Raw genomic sequence first — 25031 nt, 5'->3', positions numbered from 1 at the left:
GTTGGATAACATAGATGCCAAAATGCAATCAAAGCATCACAATTCACAATGCATTCTCCAACGAAGGGAGAGAACAGATTCTGAACTTATGGATTCCCCTAGATCACTCAATGTCACTATAATTCAATCATGTGAAGGTAACAGGCCACAATGCTTTTGCTCTATGATCAAAGTTATTAGGAATGGCAGGTAAATAAAAACTGAAACGTTGCCACAAAGTAACCAGAGCAGACTGCAGTATCAGCTGCTGTGAGAGAGTAAAGCACTTGTCACAGGTCCTCACCTTTCCCAAAATATACCTGGGTCTTGCCCAAGAGGAACAGGACCTACTTATCCTGATCAGCTTCTGGCCTGGACCAAAAAATAATGCATTTATAGATTTCTGCTGAAATTAACAAAAAAAAACAAGTACAATCTGAGAAATGTCCAGCATTTTATTTTTATTTCAATATCCAGCACCTGTAGTACTTTGCTCTTGTAAACTTCCATCTTCCTCATTTCAGTCAGCAAATAAACGATATTTTTCTGCCAAAGGTAACATAGAATATTCCTTTAATCTCCTAGCTGGTTCACTTCTATGTCAGGCCAAGTACTCCACTGAGCTCCTTTTCAGTTTATAAACTGAAAAGACAATAAAGTGATGTGATGGTTTCAAATCTATCATGTGTCAACATGTAACCGTGCTGACTTTTAAATTATATTGCAACATCAGTGCCAACTTTAATTCAGCTTTGGAATGTAATCACACTTCACATTTAGAATCAAAAAGAATTTAAAATTCAAAATCTGTTTTATACACATATAGCTTCCATAACAAAAGGAAAATAATTTTCAATCACCCAGAGAAGTATTCCCATGTATATAAATATGGCTATAACTAAATTGTAATTTAGATTAGATAGATACTAAAGAACACATAAGAACATAAACATAAAAAGCCTGTTCTGCCATTCAATAAGATCATGACTGATCTTCTACCTCAACTGCACTGTTCCTCTCTCTCCCCATATCCCTTAATATCCAAAATCTGTAGTCTCTAACTTGAACATAATCAACAACTGAGCATCCACAACCCCCTGGGGCAGAGGATTCACAATCTTTTGAATGAAGAAGTTCCTTCTCATCTCAGCTCTAAATGGTCAACAACTAATTCTAAGACTGTAACCTCTAGTTCTAGACTCCCAGGCCAGGGGAACCTCCACCCAGCATCTACTCTGTCAAGCCCTTTAAGAATTTTATATGCTTCACTGAGATCACCTTTCATTCTTCTAAACTCTACAAACCTTGTTTACTCAATCTCTCCTCATTAGACAGACTCCAGGGATGAGGCGGTTGTCCAGTGAGCCACTATTACACTCCCTCTAAGCAAGTATGCCTTTCATTACTCTTGCTCGCCATTTGCTTTGTAATAAAAGTTCACATGCTATTTGCTTTGCTAACTGCTTGCTGCATCTGAATATTTGGTGATTTGCGTACAAGGATACTAACAAGGATCTGTACTGTTGGGATGATCTGGACCTGAACCATGCTAGCGCTGGTGTTGTTGCGAGCACATAACTAGGCAAGTAGAGAGGATTATAAACTGAATAGTGGGGGCAAGGAATCAAATTTTGGAAGATGTGGTAAACCAAAGAGTAGAGACAAGGCAAGAGAAAAGGTACCAATATGGGAAATAATAAACAGACAGTGACAGGAAGGGACAGAGTGCAAATCTAAGAGTAAATCAGCAGATAATCACAGATAAGGCTAGATACTACAAAAATAATAAAGGGACAGGACTAAAGGCTCTGTATCTAAATGCATGTAGCATTCCAAACGAAACAGGAACTGATAGCACGAATAGAAATAAGTAAGTATGATCGGACAGCCATTACAGAGACATGGCTCAAGATGACAGATTAGGGCCTGAATATTGAAAGGTACATGACATTTAGGAAGGACAAGCAGCTAGAAAAGGTGGAGGGGTGGCTCTGTTAATTAATTATCACATTAAGGAAGGATAACCTAAGTTCAGGAAACCAGGATGTAGAAGTGGTTTGGATAGAACTGAGAGGTTATCAGGGGTAGGCAGGAAATGGGGTTAGGTTACAGTCAGATCAGCCATGCTCTTATTGAATGGCGGAGCAGGCTCAAGGGGCCAGGTAGCCTACTCCTGCTCCTAATTCAAATGTTTGTATGTTACATTTCCTCGTACCTCACCTTCTAAAAATTACTCTGCTTTTCTATTTTCCTTCACATAACTTCACATTTCTCAACATTACATTCCATCTACCACATTCTTCTCTACTCATTTGACTCGTCTATATCCTTTGCAGCATTGCTGCACCCCACCCCCTCAACCCGACCTCAAAGCTTACTTTCCCACCTATCTTTGTATTGACAGCAAACTTTAATATAATACACTTGGTCCCCTCATTTAAGTCACTGATATAGGCTATAAATAGCCACGACCCAAGTTCTGCCCTTGCAGTATCCCATGAGTTACAATGCCAATGTGAGACTGTTTATTCCTGTTTTCTGTCCATTAACCAATCCACACTAATATGTCATCACCAATCCTTCAAGCCCTAAATTTGTACAATAACCACTTATGTGCACCTTATCAAATGCATTTTGAACAAACGCAAGAACGTGCTCATTGAGACATTAATGATCCTCCAATCCAGTCAAAATGACTTGTTTGGAAAAATCCAAGTTCTTATTTACAGGAGAGCATACTGTTACTGAAGTGTTTGTGGTATTTGTTCTGCAGATCACAAGTTTCCTGTAATTAGTCAAAGGAAACCACCACACCTCAAACTGATCTCCCGCAAGGGCAATCTCCAACTTCCTTAAAGCCTCCCCCCCAACCAAGATCACCCATCTTTCAACACAAGCATAGATCCAACACTATACTGAGGAACCTAAAAACCAAACTGCTGAGGAATCCACATGGACAGTTTGTTTGCCCGCTTGTGGAATACACCATATTTCCTCATGGGGAGGCATCTTATTAACCACACCCTGCAAGTTGGGGAATCCCAGCCTCCATTGCATGTTTACCTACCCAGACTCCATTAATGAGCCAAGTGACAAGTCATTCATCACTAATACCTAGAAGAATGTGGGCTCAGCTGTCCCAGGTTTATTATGTAATCTGCCTCAGAAAATTTATTCAATGCAAAGCTGCGTTTTATATGATCCAGCAAAACTTTCTCACCTTTCTGTTTTAAGCTTCTGGATATAAAGGCCAACAATTCCATTACATTGATTATTCTTGTACCTTACTACAACATTTTAATTATACATGCACATGTTAAAATCCCTTGACCTTGATGTTAGTGATAAGTAATCTTTATTGGGAACAAACTGCAGCTGTATAAGTTGAGAGCAATCTAAGTGATTTTATGAAGATTAATAGAGGGGTCAGACAGGGGTGTGTTTCTTCCAAGATTTATTCAGTTTGCATAGTGAAAATTTTCTTAGATGGAGGGCCTTACTGGATTGTTAGTTGGAGGTCGCAAACTTAATAATAGAAGATCTGCTGATGACACCGTTCTTATTGCTGATTCTGAAAGGAAACCGCAAAAGATTTTGGCTAGGGTAGAGTGAAAATGAGAAGGGCTGAGCATAAATTGTAAGAAAACAAAATGCCCAGCAGCGTCCAAAACGAAAATCAGACCAGAGTGTAAGATCACAGAGAAGAACAAAAAGTTCAAACAGTTCGACAAATTTTGCTACCATGGAAGTATGTTAACATTGGATGGAATGTGCCACCAAGAAATAAGACGAAGGACTGGAATTGCCAAATATGCATTTCAAAAACTGAAAGATTATGATCAACTCAAAATTAGCCATGAAAACAAAGCTGAGAATCATGGAATACTATATCATGCCGATTATGACATACGGAAATGAGTGTTGGACGATCAGTGAAGCAACACAGAAGAATTGGGGCTGCAGAGTTGTGTTTTTGAGGTGAATAGTGAAGATATCTTGGACAAGTTACGCTACCAATGAAGAGGTGCCAGTAAAATCTGAGACCAAAAGAACTCTGCTGACCAAGATCAGGAAGAGACAGTTGAAATTTCTTGGGCACATAATAAGAAATGATGATTTAGAAAGTCTGATGATGATGGTAAATATTGATGGTAAATGTAATCGAGGTAGACAAAGAACGATCTTTTTAAAGAGGCTCACCAACTGGATGAATGTACCAACGACGGTGATCCGTGCTTCGAGAAAAATATTAACATGGAGGTCCATGGTCGCCAATGCTGTCTTAAGACATGGCACCTAAACAGAGAGAGACATGGGTCCCAAAGCTCTTTGGATCTCCTCTGTTTCCAGCCTTTCATGAAGTAATACTTGGATCTATCCTTTTAGTCTAAAAAGGACGATCTCATACTTAACAGCACTAAGATCAATCTGCCACAATTTCACTCACTTACTTAATCTATCAATGTCTCTTTCTAACTTTGTGCACTCTATATACTTTAGCAATAATCTTCATTAACAAATGTGATAGATGGTCCTCTATGGTGTTACCCAAGTTATTAATAAACATTGAATAGTTGAGGCCCTAGCACAAATACTCATAGGTCACCACCACCTAATTTCTTCCAATTCACAAATATAACCACTATCCCTACTCTGCCCTCCACTACCTAACCACCTCCTATCCAGTACAATAACATTCCTTCAATTACATGAGCTTTAATTTTAGTCATCAGTACCTTACGTGGAACCTTACTGAATGTCTTCTGGAGGTTCATATAGACAACATCCATAGACACTTCCTTGTCTGCTATAGTAACTTCTTCAAAATATTCAGTCAGGTGGTCCACCCTTTACAAATTCACATTGGCTCTCTCTAATTAGTTCAAATTTTCCAAGTACTCCGTTACTCTGTCCTAAATTGCAGATTCTAATAACTTCCCCATAACAGACAATAGATTAACATGTTTATAAGTCTCCGGTTTCTCGCTTAACTTTTTAAACTGATGGAGTTACATTTTCAATTTTTCAATCAAAAAGGGATTATGTTTGAACTAAGTGCAATTTGGAAGGGTGACTACATTATCTGAAATTTACTCATCTACTTCCTTTAAAACTACGGGATAGAAACCATCAGGTCCCAGGGGCTGGTGAGTATTCATTTCCATTATTTTTTCCAATACTATTTTCATGTTCACGTTAGTGAATTCCCAATCCTTGGTACATTAATTTTCCCAGAATGTCCTTTTCATCTACTCTGAACACTGACCCAAGTAATTATTCAACAAGTCTGACATTTCCTTGTGTGTATGTCATTGCACATAGCACAAACTGAAATAAAATGGGACATTATAAGCTAATGATACCAGAACCAATGCAAAAAACCTGTAAGCAGTTGAAAAAAAAAATTCCAATAATGCTGGACATAAAACTGCAATTTCTCAAAGAAAAAATCAGCAGGTCAGGTGTTATTAGGTGCTGAAAACAGATGCCCACTGAGGCTCAACCTGTACAATTTTCTTCTTAAATCAAGTGCTGGTGTAAGCTAATTTTACTGCTGCTTGGAAGTTACAGTCAATTTAAGAAGTCTCCTGATCAGCCATGATTAGCTCTACTGAATACATACAAATCAGGCTTACATTGCTCTTTCATAAGTATTCCTTTTGATTCAAAGGTTATTAAGTGCTGAACCAGCACAGTACTCTCAAACGTTTAGTTATCTTAAAAGTAACTGTACTGAAAGTTGCTCAAATCATTAAAGAAAAAGGAGTCAAGGAGATTGGATAGAACAATAGAAAGGCAGAGAACTTCCTCAGATTAGGGCCTAGTGTTATGACGCAGCAGATGATGTATGCCACGCTGATCAAATCCATGAGGGAAACTTGATCTCACAGTCACAACGGTTTTGCAATTCACATTTATTTTGAGATGCGTGCCCTGAATTCAGCAGTAAGACGACCATCCAGACTTCAAAGATATTTTTAGAAAACTAAATTAAACAATTAAACAAAATATTTTTTTAAATATTCATTCACAGGATGTGGGCTTTGCTGGCTGGGCCAGCATTTATTGCCCATCCCAAGTTCCCTTCGAGAAGGTGGTGGTGAGCTGCCTTCTTGAACTGCTGCAGTCCATGTGATGTAGGTACACCCATAGTGCTGTTAGTGCACATACATCTACAAATTACAACTATTATAACTCCTAAGACCCCTAATTAATCTGGCTTCCAGTTACATCCCTGTTAAAGTAACGGTAAAATAAATATAGATTTAAATAGATCCAGGCAAATCGACACAATACACTAGACAGTAGACTCAAAGCGGCTTTTCCCAGCTTCAGTTTCTGGACACAGCAGCTTAATGCACAAATATTGGAGGCTTTCTGCACTTCTGGTAGATCTTACAAAACCTTCCCTAACATAAAGCCTCATTTCCCTTTATACATGTTTCTCCCTTTTATTGCAAATTCCATTGCTCCCATATGTCTTTGGAACTTCATGTTTCTAATAATATAAATGATTGCATGGTGCTATTATCAGTAACCTTTAGGAAAAATAAACCCACTGCTTGGCCTCGCTTCTCTGGTTAGTGTAACATCCTACATCTCTCTGAAATTCAAACTAACCTGATATATCTAAAAATGCAAATTCTCCTCACCTCACATTCTAAAACTTCAGCCATGTTAACATATTTCAAACCTGCCTTTTTTTGATTAATCAAAGCACACGTGCACACGCAAACTATTCAAACCCCACTATTATCCTATTTTTACAATAAATCACAATAATATTATGAGATTTATTACACTATCGTAATACTAGAAGACTGAAAGCCCAGCTGTCAATAATGGGGTGATGAAACTGGACAGTGCAGAAGAGGCCAGAGTTGGAAGAATGCAGAGTTTTGATAATTCTTGGTTGATTGTCTTTGCATTCTTGAAACAGACATCAACTTAATCTTTATAAGGCTGGAAAGTGGCTGACGAGATGACACGTGGGGAATAAAGGATCAAGTTTTTCTGAATTTTAGCATCATCTAGACACTATTTCCTCTAGCCCCCCTATCTGAATCACTGAGGTAAACCATGAACAGAAGCAGCCCAAGAATGGAACTGTGTGGGACACCATTATCGACTTCCATCCACTGAGAAACTGTTCTTAATTCCTTCTGTTTCCTCCTTTTTAACCAGTTTTTAAATGCAAATTAATGCTCTTCCCGAATTCATTACCATGAATCTTCTGCATTCGTCTTCTTGTCAAAGGCCTTTGTCAATATCCACTGCATTTCCTCCAATCTATTCATCAGATTTTCTGAATATTATATTTCTTTCTGGACTCAGGTTGGCTGGTGTTCAATTTTCAACCATCAAGAACAATTTTCTGCTAACTGGTAACTAAACGCCAATTTTATTTTTCTTTATTCTTTCATGGGATGTGAGCATTACTGGCAAGGCCAGCATTTGTTGCCCATCCCCAACTGCTCTTGAATTGACCTTGCTAGGTCATTTCAGAGAGCAGTTAAACATCAACCACATTGCTGTGGGTCTGGCCTCTTGAGGGCACAATCTCAAACTAAAGAAAAACCTATATGATTGAGCACAGGAGCCAAGGTCTATCGCTTCTGTCATGCCCAAGGTATTCTGGGAAGGGTCCAAAGAACTTGCCCTATACACATGGATATTGGTAAAACTGGATGACTTGACTCAGATAGAGGCAGGCTGACTTGAGGAATCATTTCAAAATCCTTGCTGTCCTCTCATTCTCTGAGGGCAAAAGGAATTTCAAGAGTGCCCGTCCAACCAGCAAGAGTGGTTGCATATTGCAGTGTAACTTGGGTCAACTCTTCATTGCCTTCTGAAATTGCATAGAAAGCCACTCAGTTCCCAGGAACACGCAATAAATTCTGGCCTTGTCAGTAATGCCCACATCCCGAGAACAAAGAAATTCTCCTAACTGATAGGCAGTAAACAGAAAAAGTCTAAATTAAAATGTGTTGTTAAAAAAATGCACTTTGACAAATACAGCAAAACAACGCCAAATAAATTTTTGCTTTCTTTAAAGTGGTCCCTTCAGTTATTTTAATTCTAGAAAATAAATGATAAATCAGTAACTACAAGTGGGGCTTCATTGTGCAAAGTTGTGACACTATCAGGGTGCAAATCTACAGTCTTCCGCAAGCACAAACTTGATGTTACAGAATTTGAGTAATGCTGAAGAAGAGAATCTGTCAAAGCTTTTTGCCTTGCACTCATCAAGATAGACATAAGAATGCCAAATTTCAAAGAGAGCAACAATTTATACTGTATGAGAAAAGGGTGCTGATTGGTTGACAAGGTGACTCTGATTGGTCAAGGCGTTGCCATTGAGAATGCATCAGGGAACTATTGTTCCTCCATGCTTTTGTCTAATTCAAAAAAGGTACAATGCCTGGACATATTCCTTTTGCCTGTGGAGGACAGGTCCCCGTGTATGAATATATGTAGCATCTAGCGAGCGTAACTGAGCCACATTGTGAGCCCAACTGGTAATCTCAAATTGATTATTGTGTAATTCGTAGCATAATTGGGATTGTTCAGCAAGTGCCATCCAATTGTGGAATCACATCTAACACTAGGCATTATGTTCCGAATTTTGCAAGCACCAGCTGGTTCAGTACAGTTAGTACTCTACCTAACAGCTGAAGGGACATGCTGTTTGATACGATCTTGCTGAAGCATGGAGACAATAGCAAGGACGCCTCAAGATGAAGTCACTTAGAAGTCAAGTGAATATCAGCTTGACTTTGATGTTGCACTCTCATTTCTGAATCAGAAGATTGAGAGTTTAAGCTCAAACCCAGAGACTTGAGCACATAATCCAGACTGATATTCCCAAGCAGTAGTTTGGGAATGTGGGCTCAGTCAGTGCTATTATCTCGATGAGTCAAAATGTCTGCCCTTTCAGATGGGTGTAAAAGGTCCAATGGCACTACTTGAAGACGAGAAGGCAAGCTTTCTTTGTTATGACCAATATTTATCTCTCAGCAATATCCCAAGACCAGACTCTGTGGTAATTATCATATTACTTTTTTGTGGGAGCTTGTTGTGCACAAATTAGCTGCAAAGTTTCCCACATGACAGCTGTGATTACATTTTTAAAAGATAATTGGCTGCGAATTTTCTTCAAAAAAGGCTGAGGGGTGACGGAATAGAGGTGTTTAAACTTATGAAACATTTCAATAGAGTGGATACAGAGAGATTGTTTCCTCTCATGGGAAAAAGCATAACTCGAGGTCAGCAATATAAGATAGTCACCAAGAAATCCTATAGAGAATTCAGTGGAATCTTCTTCATCCAAAGAGTGGTAAGACTATGGAACTTGGTAACATAGGGAGTGGTCCAAGGAATAGTACAGATGCATTAAAGGGAAGGCTGGACATATATGAGGAAGAATAGAATAAAGGGTTGCAATGTTAGATTTAGATAAGGGAAGGCGGGATGAGGCTCAAGTGAAGCATAAACACCACATGAGCTGGTTGGGGCAAATGGCCTGCTTCTATGTTGTATATACCATGTAAAATTTAAAAATGAGGAACGGCCACAGTTGTCAAAGCCATCATTGTAGAGAAGCAGACCCTTCACAGGATTCCCTGTGGCTGCAGCTGTGGCCCTCTGATCTCTATGGCTCTGGGATTGGGGTGGGGATTCGGAGGGAGTGATGGCATCCCCCACCTCTCCAACCACACCACCCTCCCCCCACCCACCTACACACCAACCGCCCCCAACATCCACCAACTAAACCGTAGCTGACACAGAGATCATATATTTCCATTGTTGAGAAAAAAAAACATATTCTAACTGTCACCGATACAGATCACATGCAAGTAAGTACACAGAATAGCATCAGAAAAACGCATTAGAAAGCAGTAAGGTTTTAAATCTTCAAGCAAACCTAAACATCATACTGACATTTTTATTCTAAATGTTAATGAGACAGGGATATCAGTTCAAAGCCTCAAATTTATTTTCAAGGTTCTCCGCAGCGGTTTATAATTTCCAGCAGCAACACCTACACTACATGCTGGTCTGAATTTACAACTATATTGTGATAGTCTATAAATTGCCTGTAAACAGTATCCTGAAGTGATTTTTCTAGGAGGTGACCAAGGAGGATGACATTCTGCAACACAAAACAGATTTCAGACAGAACAGAGAACATTTGCATTTGACCTTTGACGAGCAAAATATTTGTTGAGGCATAAATACACTTCTGCTTTCTAATTTTTTTTAACATTTGTGCTATGATGCACAGTATTCAGCCTAGGGTTTTACTCTTAAAGTCTTTCCCTTCCCCCTGCGCACTGTTCCAGCCACTGTTTTTTCCTCTTGGTCCAACAAGATGTTCCCTATCACTTGTAACACATCTAATACTGCATTATTCAAGTTACTTCACACTCATTAAAACCCCACCTGCTAACGGCAGTGAAGATAACCAAGGAGAGGAAAAGCAAAAAAGCAACAAGGGGTCTCATTAACTAATAAAATTCTAGGCAGTTGCGTCTTTGTTTTGTAACAGATTAGATCTACAAAATATTCAGGAAAGAGAGAGAGTGGGGGTGGCATGACTAATCAAAGACACTATTTCAGCACTGGAGAAGGATGATGTAGCTGAGCAGTCAAGGAGAGTGTCTGCTGGGTTTAAGGAATAGAGGAGCTATCATAATACTGGAGGTATACTATAGGCAAGGGTTCACAACCTTTTGATGCTGTGTCAACCTTCACCATATCATGTTATTAAAAATTCCAACCCAACACCCCCTCTAACACAATGAGTATTAGAATACCAAATCCCAATAGGACGATGAAAGCCAGTGATTCAAATTAACCGTAATGATAATGGCGGATGCTACACCAGAGAAAGAGAAATAAGTAGAGTCCTGAACAACTTTAACCATCCAACCCAATCCTTTAATGGCAAAGTCAGCCTCCCTCTTTCCTCCTCTCGACTCCTTCACAAATATCCAGTGATATCGATTCAAAGGACACAGACACTCGACTAGGCCTATCCATCTGAGAGAGAAGCACGTGGCCATGAGTCCAAAGCTCAAAGTCTAAGGACTGAGGAAAATAATGATAACACATTCAGCTACTTTATTAATTCAGACTGACAACATTGAAGGAGATAATCACATTTTTCTCTCATCTCAACACCAAATTCCAACATGGGTTACAGCTTTGTTGCAGACCCAGGAACTGGCAAGAAGGTTAAGATCATAAATACACAACCTGAAGAGATGGTGCAATCAGATTCCATTGGAGCTTTCAAAGGCAATTGACATATCTGAAGATGATTCACTTGCAGGGTTATGGGGTAAAAGCAGGGGTGTGGGCATAATTTAGACAGCTCTTTCGAAAGGCCAACACAGACAACAGATTAGATGCCCTCTTTTTGTGCTGTAAGATTCTATGATCTAGTTTATACTAATCAATTAAAAATAAAGGAACACAAAATCATCACTTAATTGCCAATAATGAACTCAAATAAATAGAAAATTTTCATAGCGAACTCAGCTGAACATTTAAATTGCCCCAGTCCAATATAGTTTTTCAGCTTTGACTGCTTTGTGGAAACTCTCCAACTGTCATACAGGATGTAGTTATACTGTACATTAGTAACTCACCTTACAATACAACATGACCACACAAGCTCTTAAAAATTAACAGAATACCAGTGGCAGCAGATGTTGCTGATGACGTGAATATAAAGCAGGGGAGGCATGGCAGGTCTGATATCGGAGATTCATATTTTTGTGGGTCCAACAAGCTGCCAATAGATTCCACTACAATCTAAATTTTCACAGCTAGATTGGTTATGTCATGTAGCAATCATTCATGGGTCTTCAGCTTCCTGCAAGACTCAATTTGAAGCAACAGCAAAACAGCAAGTAATTAAAGGATAACAGATAAAGAAGGCTGTGGGTCTTCATTTGAGTCCAGCTTTCCTAGCACGCAGCTCAAATGTGAAAGTGCTTTATACTCTGAGTGACCTCATTGTGACGAGAGACAGCCACATTTTCTGCACCTGACACTCAAAAAGGCTTTTGCCTGTTTGTTAAAATTAAGTTTTGTTTGGCTATTGATTTGCAAGTGGTTGATTGTTTAAACAGCGCTGCATTAAATGCACCAGTAAAAGTTCTCTGAATCAGGGCTATAATTACTATTACCAATAATTGTATTTTCATTTAGAAAATACAACCAACTAATCAACAATAAATCTAAAAATGGAAAATGGCAAGAAAAATCTCCATTTTCACATTTTGCTTTATAATTTGTTCCTGAAGTGTAGATAATGCAGCTGAAGACATCAAGGGTCAACAACATTGTGTGGAACCAGAGTCATAGGCAAGGCCAGACAAGACCCTAATTAGGTCTTATCCCAGATTTGGTAGGGATCACAGATTCCCTTCTGTGAAAGACATTCCTAAACAACCTTTGTTGTTAATGTAAACAACAGGCAACTTTTGTGGTATTTTTCTCTTTTCTTGACACTAAACGACTAAATTCATTTAACTCAATGTCACAATTTACCATGGAGATCCAGTATGCAGCCACTTGATTTGCTAGTCCAGTACCATAACCATAACACTGCCTCACTGCCCCTTGTCTTTTAGTTCCCTGCATGTATGATAAGCCCCATCATAGTCAACACAAACCTCCGTCCTTCCAGAGCTGATCACTAGATGGTACATGAGAATGGATTGGAACACAAACATTCCACCACTGTACAAACTGAAGCAAATTAACGTACAGATGTGTGTAAATTACAACATGCTGAATCATAAAGTAGTTTACCACTGTACAACTTCCATCCAACACATCAATAACCGTACATGCAATGCATCTTCCTAAAACTTTCCTAACCTACTGTACAACAATTCAGTGTATTTTACTTTCTTTGAAGTTAAAGATAAACAAATGCTTTGTTTTGCCCATCGAAATTTCTTTTAACTTGCACACCACTTCATCTCTTGCAGCAGCATAAAGCAGCATTTATTAAGTAACCAGATGTCAATGATGAAACCAAAAAAGTCACATTTAACTACCTGACAGGCAGATGTAGGTCAAATATTCTCCCTGACCTCCTGTCGCTAGAAACGGAATCTTTTTTTTGGTTCTTCGCTTAACCTGGACTGCCGCAAGCATTCTTTCATCATGTGGAGCAAAAACCTCCTTACTGATAGCAGATTTGGCACTCATCTTGGATTGGAAGAGAAGGCAGCTTACTTAATGTACCTAAACAAAAAAGAAAGTAATTCAGTATTGTATATTTAATCAGATAAAAAGAATCCACACAGCAACGACAAAGTTTACTTAAAGATAACCTACCCAAAAAAGGATAAGATTGAAATCGCATCTCAGGCTCTGGAATTTTTTCAAACCATACAAACAAATGATCAGCCTACTCTCACCACCATCATCAGACAACAGATAAAGGTTACTCATAAACATACTGTTCAGCGAAATTCAGGCCGAACAAAAACTCTGGGAAAAATTAAGTTTGAGACACAATGGGCTGAATTTTCCATTCGTCGGGTGGGCGGAACTGACCCAATCGCAGGCGGGCGTGGACCCAATTGGGGCTGCGTCGCCATTTTACATGGGCGTGCCAATTAAGGCCTGCCCAGCGCGACATCCACGGGGAAGCACTATGCAATCCCTGTGCAGGCGGGCGGGGGAATCCTACAAAATTGAGTGCGCTCTTTCACGCATGCGCACGAAAGAGCGCACTCATCTCCCTGAAGCTAAGTGCTGCCTCAGGGAGATCGCCTCGACTTTTAAAAAATATTTAAAAATAGAAAAAAAATTCCCTTACATGTCCTCTCATGTGACAATGTCACATAAGTTGGGACATATTCATAATTTCCATAACAACTTTATTACAATTTGTAAAACCCTACATGAAACCTCATCCCGCCAGTGGATGAGGTTTCATGTTTTTTCTAGTTGCCACCGGGGCTCCTGGCCTGCCCACCAACCTTAAGGTTGGACGGGCAGGTCCTTTAATTGCTTAATTGATCCTGCCAATGGCTTCAAGTGGCCATTGACAGGTCAGTGGGCCCGCAGCTGATTTTGCTGCGCCCCCGCCTTCCTGAAAATTTAAACGGGGCGGGTTGACGTCGGGGGTTCCGTCCAATGTCATCCCGTGTCATTTTACATGTTGGCGAGTGGGCCCTGCTCCCCGACGGTAAAATCCTGCCCAATGTATTAAAACAGATTCCAATTTGTTAGTAACAGCTTGCAGTCTGAGCACAGACCAACTGATGGATGCACTGTGCATAGTAGCTGCAGAGAGAACAAAACTCTATCCAAACTGGAGCATGAAATGCAAACCAGGTCACAACTCATTGAAAACTGTCCATGGTCTGAGGCCAAGGCAAGTTTGCATAGGCAATGCTTGCAGACCCAGTACTTAAGGTTTGCCAGTCCCAATGCCATACCATTAGTGAGTGTAAGTCAACTTAGCACGAAGGAAAGTCTTGTTTACCCTCCACAAAAAATTGTTTAGAAAAATGCATCTAGTTCACACACACATACTTTGAAAGATAATACTTTAAAAGCTTGCTGAACTGAAGGAAGAGTGTACGCTAGGCAATACATTATTTATGCATATTAATTTTTAGCATCTGTATTTCATAGTAACTTGGTAAATCCCCAAAAAATGGTACACTACAAATCCACAATACCAGATGAGCCTTGGCTCAGAGGTAACAGACAGTCAGAGTCAGAAGATTATGGGTTTGAGCCCCGCCTCAGGACTTGAGCAAGTAGTCGTAGATATGCACAATATACTGCATTTTCCACTGTGCTGTGTTTTGGATGAGAAGTTAAACTGAGGCTCCATCTACTCTCTCGGCAGACAAAGATCATATGACACCATTTGAAGAGCAGTGGAGTCCTCCCGGTGTCCCAGCCAACATTTCTTCCTCAAACTTTGAAAATTAGATGATCCAGTCATTTATTTCATTATTTGTGAGATCTTGTTCTGCACAATTTGACTGATCTTAAACGTACATTATAACAACAAACACTTGAAAAAGCACAACTAGTTGGAAAGAAATTTTATTTTACTAGCACCTTTCATAACATCTGAACACCCTAAAGCGCTTTACAGCTAATGAAGTATTTTTGAAGTGCAGTCACTGTAGTAATGTAGGAAATGTAGCAGCTAATTTTACGGCCATGCAATTAAAAATACATTTTCTGGTCATTAAGTGATATTGATTGAAGGATAAAATTTGGTATGAACATCAGAGTTGACTCTTCTCCATAACGGTGCCATTGGATCTTTTATATCCAACTGTTAAAGCAGACAAGGCCTTGGTTTAATATCTCATCCAAAAGATGGCAGGCACCTCTGACAGTACATGTTCTCAGCCTTGATTTTTATGCTCAAGTTTCTGAAATGAAAATTGAACCCACAAACATCTGACTCAATGGTGACACTGTTATCCACTGAGGCATGGCTGACACAAGCACTTTGGGCCATCCTGAGTTTGCCTCATTTACCTTATTGCTGTTTATGGGGCTTTCCTCTAGGCAAATTGGCTGACAGATTTTTGAAATTGCAATAGTGAATACACTTTAACAAAAGTACTTAATTGGCTGAAAAATGTTATAGGATGATTGGAAGTCATGAAAGGCAATTATCAAAAGCTCATTCTTGTCTTTTACTACTTTAGACAGAAACACTACATCATACTGTGAAAGAAAAGAGTTTATCAAAATGGTAACAAACTATGCATCTATATAGTTGGCATTTAAGAATACATGTTTACATATAGTGTATGATTATAGTGTCTGTACTTTTGGTAATTGTGAAATCTACATGATCAACACATGGGAGCTCAGGCTGATAATTATAAAGTTAAAAAACAATTTTAGTAACTATTTCAACCAAGATGTTAACTGTTAAAAAACTGCCACAATAGTGCCGCGTCACAGAGTGTGTGTCATATCCTTAAGGAGTATTTTTCTTAATCAATTGTGGAGCAGTTTTTGACCACAAAAGTAACCCAGGTACAGGTCAAGTATCCTTTATCCAAAACCCTCGGGGCTGATTGCATTTCAGATAATTTTGGTTTTCACATACTGCGTACAGACCTAGGCCCACTTACATTATAATAGCCAAAGCCAAAGTCTAGGCTCGCTAAAGTAAATAAAGTAAATGGCTGGAAAAGAAAGATGTACCATTGAATAATAAATACAAGGTGCGGTCGGCGAGGTTCATGTCAGCTCAGGTCACAGACTTCCCATGCTAAAGGTCGATGAGGTTCAAAAAAAAAATGGTGTGATTTTTGGATGCATTCAGTTTTTGGATTTACGGATAAAGAATACTCGACCTGTAATATTCAAATGCAGTAACGAGCCATGGATGAAAGTACAATATAGACCATGTGACTGACACCCCACTAATCAAAAGTGCACATATATGGTATTGGAACAAAAGGTTTGGGTACAGTTATGTTGCCCACTACTAACAGAGAAAGTTTACACTAATATAATAATATTTTGATAACACTACTTAGGGCAAGGCCCTGCAAAGCATCCAACGTCCTTGGAACTGTATTCCAGCAAGTTTCAAGAGTGAATAAAATTGGAACAAAAACCAAGCTACGTTTTCCCCAATAACATTCACTGCAAATTCTGAAGCAGAGCCAAACTTCTGAGAAAGTGCAAAACTACCTAACTCAGTCAAGTTCTTTGAGCCAAGTGTTCTGCCCTCATTAAGAATATTCAAGTGTAACAAAATGTTCTTCTACTGATTCTTTGATATTACATGCTCCAGGGGTTCATTGTGCAGAATATCAGGATATGGCTATTAAAGTGCTTTCAATTTGTAGCTTTGACTCTAAAACTAATACCAAATGCTGTTTTAGCTCTCTTTGTTCCCCTGCCTCCAAGCAAGTTATGGTGAACAATCCCAGGTGTGTTCAACAATGCCATATTTCAAAGAACCATTGAAGGAAACAAGTTTATCAAGGCTCAAGATTTTAATTCCATTATCTATTAGTGAGCACAACTGTGCTAAGAGTATATAAAACCACTGAAAAAAATGAGAGCGCAGTAAAAGAAAACCCAAGATTGCCAGCAGCAGCTTGATTTCTCAGCTCTATGAAAGGCAACAGTTCAACTGGTATTGGCAGCATTTAAAAATATATTTCATACCTGAAAGGGTGCATTAACAAGGGATATGCAATACTCTAAACTGATAGCATAGTCTAACATAAGGAACCAAGATCTTTGATCTAAATATTATTTTCCTGGTTTCTACATAATCTACTTTCCACTGTCTTCCTAATACTTTCTATAATTATAGATAGCACACTGGCGCTAGTAAAAAGGCAAGAGTGGATCATGTGTGTCCGACTCAACAGCCAAAGGGAAAACTGACCAATGAACCAACACTTCTAGATAGAAGGGATTTACTAACACCAAAGAGAATATTGCACCCTGTTATTCTACATGGCACTTTTGGGAGAGGTGGCATTAAGCCAAGAGGCAACAAAAGCCAAGGACCTTATAGGAGCCAGACGAAATGGAATTGTTTTTCTATGAGGGCTAGATGTACAACTGAGTGATCGGTAGAGCGGGAAGGAAATCAAGAAACTGGAGATGGGTCACATGGAACAGAGATATTGGACTAGAGAGTGTAGAATATTTTGAGCTGGAGCCTGGGAAGCAGACAGAAAGAGAACGCGAGCGAGCTTAGAAAATTGCAGAGGGTCAAGTGGGAGTTGGGATAAGTGTGTTTAGGACATATGTGGAAGCCAAAAAACACACAAGCTGACATAGAAGGAAACAAGGTTACATTGGGCAAGAGCAAAGGCTTAATTAATTACCACAGGACCTCAAATGACTGTGGATCTACCTTCAATACAATGGCCTTGACTTTAACTCTAAGTGAATGGTTTTTGAGCAAGTTAAAAATCAGACCCAAGGTATATTGGAAGGGTGAGGGATCAAGGTGAAAGAATCTGCACACTGCTATGGAGTGACAGTCATGGAGTCATTACATCACAGAAGGAGGCCAATCATTCCAACAAGTCCATGCCATCTCTCTGTAGAACAATCCAGTCAGTCAGTCTTATTCCTCCGCTCTATTCCCATAGCCCTGCAAGTTTAGTTCCCTCAAGTGCCCATCTAATTTCCTTTTAAAAAGTTCTTCCTTACTTCCCCACTCTATCCTGCCCAAAACCGAAAATCTATGCCCCAAACCTTGCACCATTAGCCAATAGGAACAACTTTTCTTCATCTACCTCATCTAAACCTGTCGTAATCTGATAGGCCTCTATCAGATCTCCTCTCAACCTCCTTTGCTCCAAAGAGAATAACCGCAGCTTCTCCAATCTGGTCTTGAAGCTAAAATCACTCATCTCTGGAACCATTCTGGTAAATTTCCTCCTCACCCTGTCAAGGACCCTCACATCCTTCCTAATGCGCAGTGACAATTCTCTCAATACATCCTGCCACCTTCAAAGATGTATGCACGTGAACCCCCATATCCCTGCATGCTCTTTAGAATCATGAAGTCTATATTGCCTCTTCCTATCACTTCAGCCAAAATGCATCACCTCACACTTATTAATTTCCATCTACCATTTGTCTGCTCATTCTGCTAACCTACTTATTTCCTGTTGCAGTCCATTGGTATCATCCTCATGTTTGACACTCCTCCAGGTTTGTTATCATCAGCAAATTTAAGATGAAACTGGAGACTGTTCTGCAACCAGATCTTATGGTTCAGCAGTAAAACAGGTCGAACCAAAGCTACAACATACACACTCCTGCTTTGAGAAAGATGCTTGAGTTATCTTTCAAAATAAAACTAAAACACTAATCATCCAGAGAGGGACATCAATAACTCGATGCCATTCTTTTGTCCTTTATAGATACTTCTTGCTAAAACTGATCTCAATTTTCATTACTTTGAAGTTGCATTTCACCAGGTACATCTTTTTCTGGAGTTTACTTCTGCTGGTGCAGATGATGAGACATCAGCTTAGTTATACCAGTTTCGAAGATACAGTGGGAAGGGCATACATTACATTTACTCAGAAAGCATCACACTTGTCCAAAAAGCAATTTTGATTCTAGAAAAATGCATATATGTAGAATTCAACTAGAGAAGCATTAAAAATATGCTCCAGTGTTAGTTGCAGCATTGAAGAAGAATCCCACACTGACAATCACATGAAGACTGCTAAACACCTTTCTGTAATTACCTACAGTCCTGACAACTCAAACATTCAGGTTCAGCTTTAAATACCTGGAAGACAGCAAAATTATGCATACCCCAAAGATCCCACCATCCAAATTAACAATCCTACACTGACTGTGACCTTACCCTCCGCCAGGAAAGCAATCTGTCATTCTGATTTTCTCTCTTCAACAGAGTTAAAGAGCAGAACACCTGCGTCTGTAACTGGAAAACAGCCTCCAGCACAAATGTGGTTTGTCATTGTATTGTAGTGGAGAGATGCCAAAAGAGAATATTTCTGATCATTTAATAATTAAATATGAAGGAGGGAGAGGGGGGCAGTTTCATTCTGCTGAAAGCACATTACTTTTACTGCAATTTCATTATCAGGTGCAGCTGGAGATAGGAACCTATATACAATCCTAGTGATGAAAATGTACACTGCTACTGTCCAAAACGTCAGGCCACATTACATATCAGATATTCCACCACAAGAAATTTCAGAACGTTGTACTCGATTCCAAAATGGTTGGGTCACAATCAGAAATATACAACCAAAGCAAGTACAAATTACAGGTCCTGTCTGCAAAAGAACACTTTTGCAGATGCTCTTGTTATATAAATGACTATGGAATAGAAGAGATGTGACAATTTAGGAGAAGAAATGCTAAACAAGACAGTAATTCTGCAAGAGGTTAAAACCCAATTTAGTATTCATTTGTTTGTGGGGTAATTTACATATTAGGTTTGCATCCCTCAGGAAAAACACAAAACATGCTTCAAAAATTGCAAGTGTTACGACCAGGTGAGGAGGGGAAAAAATGACTCCCCTCTTTGCCCTCTCCTCATTTGACCGAAACAAGTTTTTTTGGTTTGAAAAGGACATACTCGGCAATTCAGCAAGTACTTAACTGTTTACGCACTGTGATCATAAAAGAACCAATAGGGCAGGGTATCTTGATTTTAACAACGAAAGGGGTTACCTTTATTATACTCAAATGGATCCAAATGAAATACATACTTCCACGCACATGTAGATAGGTTTTGCAGACAGCCTAACTCCGCTTCAATTAATTGGAATGTGCAAAGCGGTCACCCAGTCTGCGTTTGGTCTCTCCAATGTAGAGGAAACTGCATTGGGAGCAGCGAATGCAGTAGACTAAATTGAGGGAAGTGCAAGTGAAATGCTGCTTCACTTGAAAGGAGTGTTTGAGCCCTTGGACGGTGAGGAGGGGGTAAGTAAAGGGGCAGATGTTGCACCTTCTGCAGTTGCATGGGAAGGTGGCGTGGGAGCGGGTTGAGCTGTAGGGTGTGATGGAGGAATGGATCAGTGTCCTGGAGGGAACGATCCCTGCTGAATGCCGCCGGGGGAGCTGAAGGGAAGATGTGTTTTTCCATGCATGTTGTAGCCCGGCACTATGGATAGTGATGGTGGAGGCTCCAATTTCTTTCCATCACTTGGCCGATCAGGAATCTCTCCCACTCTTATCACCTTCAATTGGTGTGTGGTTTTACAAGGATTTACAAGTCAACCCATCTGGCTGCATTATGAACGCACCTTCCTTGGCCATCAATTCCTGGGGTGGGACCTGAACCAAAAGCTTCTGGTTCAGAAGCAGGGACACTACCCACTGAACCACAAGATCTCCTCAGTCACTCTAGGTCAGAACATTTCACTTTGGTGCCGAAACAGATGACATCCAGACAAGTACCCAGTCGTTTCTGCTTTCAAGGTGAATACTGGACCAGGGCCCCAGAAATCATGAGTTATTTCCAGGGTAGAGAAGCTCTGTATTATAGAGGGCTTAACAGCACACTGAACTGATCTGTCAACATGGTCACCCACACAAACATAATCGAGATAATACCACAAAGCCAACTGCTTAATAAATATAATGCTTCCTGTTTGAAATGCTTCAAGAATCCACATGCCAGAAAATCTCTGCTGTACAACTGGAACTACTGATCTTTGATATATTGTTTGGCCAGTGACAAAATCCTGCCAAATTTTCTCACCTGCATCTGTTTACTTGCAAACCTTGGCAACTAATGTAAAAACTCTGTAGGAATCACGTTGATGACAAAACAGAATTTCAACCAAAACATATCACTGAAAAGTCAACCTAATGCAGTGGCTTAAAAGAGTTAAATCACATATCCTGAAAATAAATGTAGGAAAAGCCATTTGTGGAAGTACTTTGGATAACAGAAGCAAGCCATCAGGTATTTCTTAACCCCAGGAGCATCATTTTAATTAATAGAATTTATGGCTGCTATAAACCCCCCATTAATAACAGGGCACTTGTGTGCTCCAGATGTACGTTACAAGTTCTACACATTCATGCATAATTAAAGTATTAAATGGTATGTACCACAAGCACAAAGGCTGAAATGGATTATAAAATTATACCAGAGTGGAAGCACAGAGTTTATAGGGAAAAATTGGAGATATGTTTTACAAGCTAAATTGATCATTTCTGAACTAGCTGTAAGCACTGAAGTCCAACAGAGTCTTTCAAAGACTTGGGACATTTCAGAGTTCTGGACAGCCCAATCAGTATGAACATGTAATAAGATTTCACCACCAAATTCTGCATAACATCACCACCCCAATGTTGAAGGTAAGGGTTGACCATCCATGCACTATTTCCTTCATTTCAACAAATTCAAAGTCAAAACCAGATAGGTTTTTTCCATAAAATTAATTTTTAAATAAATTTCAGTGCATGCCAAATTTGAAGCGATTGTGCCTTATGTTGGGAGAGAGAAGGGGGAGGGAGGAAGGATGGAACCACTGATCATAGAAAGGAACAGAAGTAGTCAGGGTGTAACCATCAAGTATTTTAGTATCTTGGCTCACAAAAAAGTTTCCCGAAAAACACAAGTGATAAATTATGATAAAAGCAAAATACTGCAGCTGCTGGAAATCTGAAACAAAAAGGGAAAATACTGGAAAAACAGGTCTAGCAGCATCTGTGGAGAGGGAAACAGAGTTAAAATTTCAAGAATGTATGACTCTGAATAAGAAATGTTAACTCTGTTTCTCTCTCCACAGATGCTGCTAGGCATGCTGTGTTTTTCCAGCATTTTCTGTTTTTGTGACAAATTATATCAAATAATAATATATTATTATTTGAGAATGGAGTGCTCAATACAACAAAAGAAACACATTTTTTGCTATTCTACAACTGACGGAGCATTAAAGGTAAAGAAGATAGTTAAACACCTTGAAGATCATTTAATTTATACTAATGTCCTGAAGCTATTAATGTATATAATATTATTGGAATTTTTTTTTTAAAAAGAGGGTTAGTCTGAGAGTGTCTTAATTGGATTAAAGCCAGCTAGTCTGGATGCTTTAACGTACATTAGTTTTGAGATGTAAGCGAGGTAGAGTGCATTTGCATTTTGTTGAATAGAATATTCAAGAAGGGGAGTGAAATCTGGCACCTAGCTAGCAAAGACCAAGCAATGCATTATATTACTAATAAAATTGGTACTATGAAAGGGGTTTTATTGCTGGAAGAGGTGGAGCTCAAAGGGGCCGGTGATACAATGCGAATTTGCATTCAACAAGATGTGCTAGGTGTTACAGATGGCAGTTTCGTGTGTGCCGAGCAAAGGCAATGTAAGCTCAAAGCCTGTAAGCCCACCACTGTGTCAGCAAAGCAGCCAAAGTGAAAGAAGCCACATTTTGAATTTGTATGGTGAAAATGCTTTGCCTAGAGGCTGCTTTAAATCTATACGTTGTTGCTGCCTTAATGGAGATTAGTTTGGGAATTTATTAAAAGTTATGATAGTAGTAATTTGTTTATATTTAATGTGTGTAAATTGATAAATGTCTCATGTAGTTTGATATAAAAACCCTTCGAGAACTGGTAATCTGATTCCTGAATTTAGAGCTGCATCAAACATGCCACTTAAAATATAGGTTATGACAATTGATTAAAGTTTCCCTCTCGGATTATGAAATAATTCAGCTTTACCAACTGTTGGGTCATAACAACTAACAACAAAGGAACCAGACACGACCATTTGGCTCCCCAAGCCTATTCTGCCATTCAGTGTAATCATGGTTGATCTGTAGCTGTAATAACAATATCAGAGCAGTACTGGTTAAGCTTTAGTTGCACACTAGTTATCTTTAAAGCCACAGTGATTTTCTAACTTCTGCAATCACGTGAACATCTTTTTGTGTACCCACCCAAAACAGGTGAAAATTGGACAGTTTTGTTTCAGATAGCTTTTACTGGGGTCAGCTCGAGCTGGATTCAAACCTAGTTCCATAGAGTGAAAAGCCAATATGCTGACATAGTCACCTAGTTCCACTGCTCAGAAAGAAATTTACCTAACTTGATTCCAAATATGCTTTCATTAAATTTACAGTTAAAATATAATTGTTCTATCAATGGAGAACTTTCATAATAAGCACCTGATGATCTCATTTCCTCTTGATGCATCAGGACTAAAATGTGGCATCCTTGTTGCAGGTCTCAAAATTAGTCTTACACCCTTACCTTAATGAATTCCGGGCCCAGCATGACGCTCTATTCTTCTTCCACCGCCTTCGTCTCCATGCTCACTTCTTTGGGCAGGAGTCCTCCCTCCATTCAACAGATTCTTTCACCCACCTCCAGTATTCTCCTTCCACCTGGACCCCGCCCCACCCACCCCCACCCCACCTCTTACCTACCCTCGATCTTTTCATTGCTGTCAGCATGACATCAGCCGTCTCAAATTCTCTGCTCCTCTCACCCACTCTAACTTATCTTCTTCTGAACTTGCCGTACTCCGTTCTCTCAGGTCTAATCCTGACTCTATCAAACCTGCCAACAAGGGTGGTGCTGTTGTGGTCTGGCGTACAGACCTCTACCTCTCAGAGGCTGAGCGCCAACTCACAGATACTTCCTCCTAGCTCACCCTGGGCCATGATCCCACCACTGAACATCAAGCCATTGTTTCCAAGACTGTCACTGACCTCATCTCCTCTGGAGATCTTCCCTTCACAGTTTCTAACCTCATAGTCTCCCAACATCGGACAGCCAGCTTCTACCTCCTACCCAAAATCCACAAATAGGACTGTCCCAGTAGACCGATCATGCTAGCCTGTTCCTGCCCCACGGAACTCATTTCTTCCTATCTTGACTCCCTTCTCTCTCCCCTTAACCAGTGTCTTCCCACCTACATCCATGATTCCTCTGATGCCCTACATCATATCAACAATTTCCAGTTCCCTGGCCCCAACTGCCGTCTCTTCATCATAGACGTCCAATCCCTCTACACCTCCATCCCCCACCAGGATGGTGTGAAGGGTCTCCGCTTCTTCCTTGAACAGAGGCCCAAACAATCCCCATCCACCACCACTACTCCGTCTGGCTGAGCTAGTTCTCTGACTGAACAATTTCTCCTTAAACTCGTCTCACTTCCTCAAAATAAAAAGGTGTGGCTATGGGTACCCACATGGGCCCCAGTTATACCTCTCTCTTTACGGGGTGTGTGGAACATTCCTTGTTCCAGTCCTACTCAGGCCCCCCTCCCACAACTCTTTATTCAATATATCGATGACTGTTTCGGTGCCGCTTCATGCTCTCGTCTGAACCTAGAAAAATTTATTAATTTTGTTTCCAATTTCCACCCCTCCAACACTTTCATATGTCCATCACTGACACTTCCCTTCCATTCCTTGACTTCTGTCTCAATTTCTGGTGATAGATTGTCCACCAATATTCATTACAAGCCAACCAACTCCCACCCCGCTTCCTGTAAGGACTCCATCCCATTCTCTCAGTTACTTTGCCTCCATCGCATTTGTTCCAATGAT

The 25031-nt window shown here is 39.8% G+C and overlaps 1 protein-coding gene across 1 annotated transcript in view; it reads right to left on the bottom strand.

Moving 5' to 3' along the window:
* Positions 1 to 25031, bottom strand: part of stxbp6 (syntaxin binding protein 6 (amisyn)) — a 288066-nt gene that overhangs the window by 225741 nt on the left and 37294 nt on the right. The window contains exon 2 of the mRNA XM_041214665.1: positions 13056 to 13245. Coding sequence (XP_041070599.1) covers positions 13056 to 13209 — 154 coding nt within the window. The 5' untranslated portion in view covers positions 13210 to 13245. The remainder of the gene's footprint in view (positions 1 to 13055; positions 13246 to 25031) is intronic.

Source organism: Carcharodon carcharias, chromosome 20, assembly GCF_017639515.1.
Source record: "Carcharodon carcharias isolate sCarCar2 chromosome 20, sCarCar2.pri, whole genome shotgun sequence".
Taxonomy (NCBI): domain Eukaryota; kingdom Metazoa; phylum Chordata; class Chondrichthyes; order Lamniformes; family Lamnidae; genus Carcharodon; species Carcharodon carcharias.
This window is presented reverse-complemented; position numbering and strand designations above follow the sequence as displayed.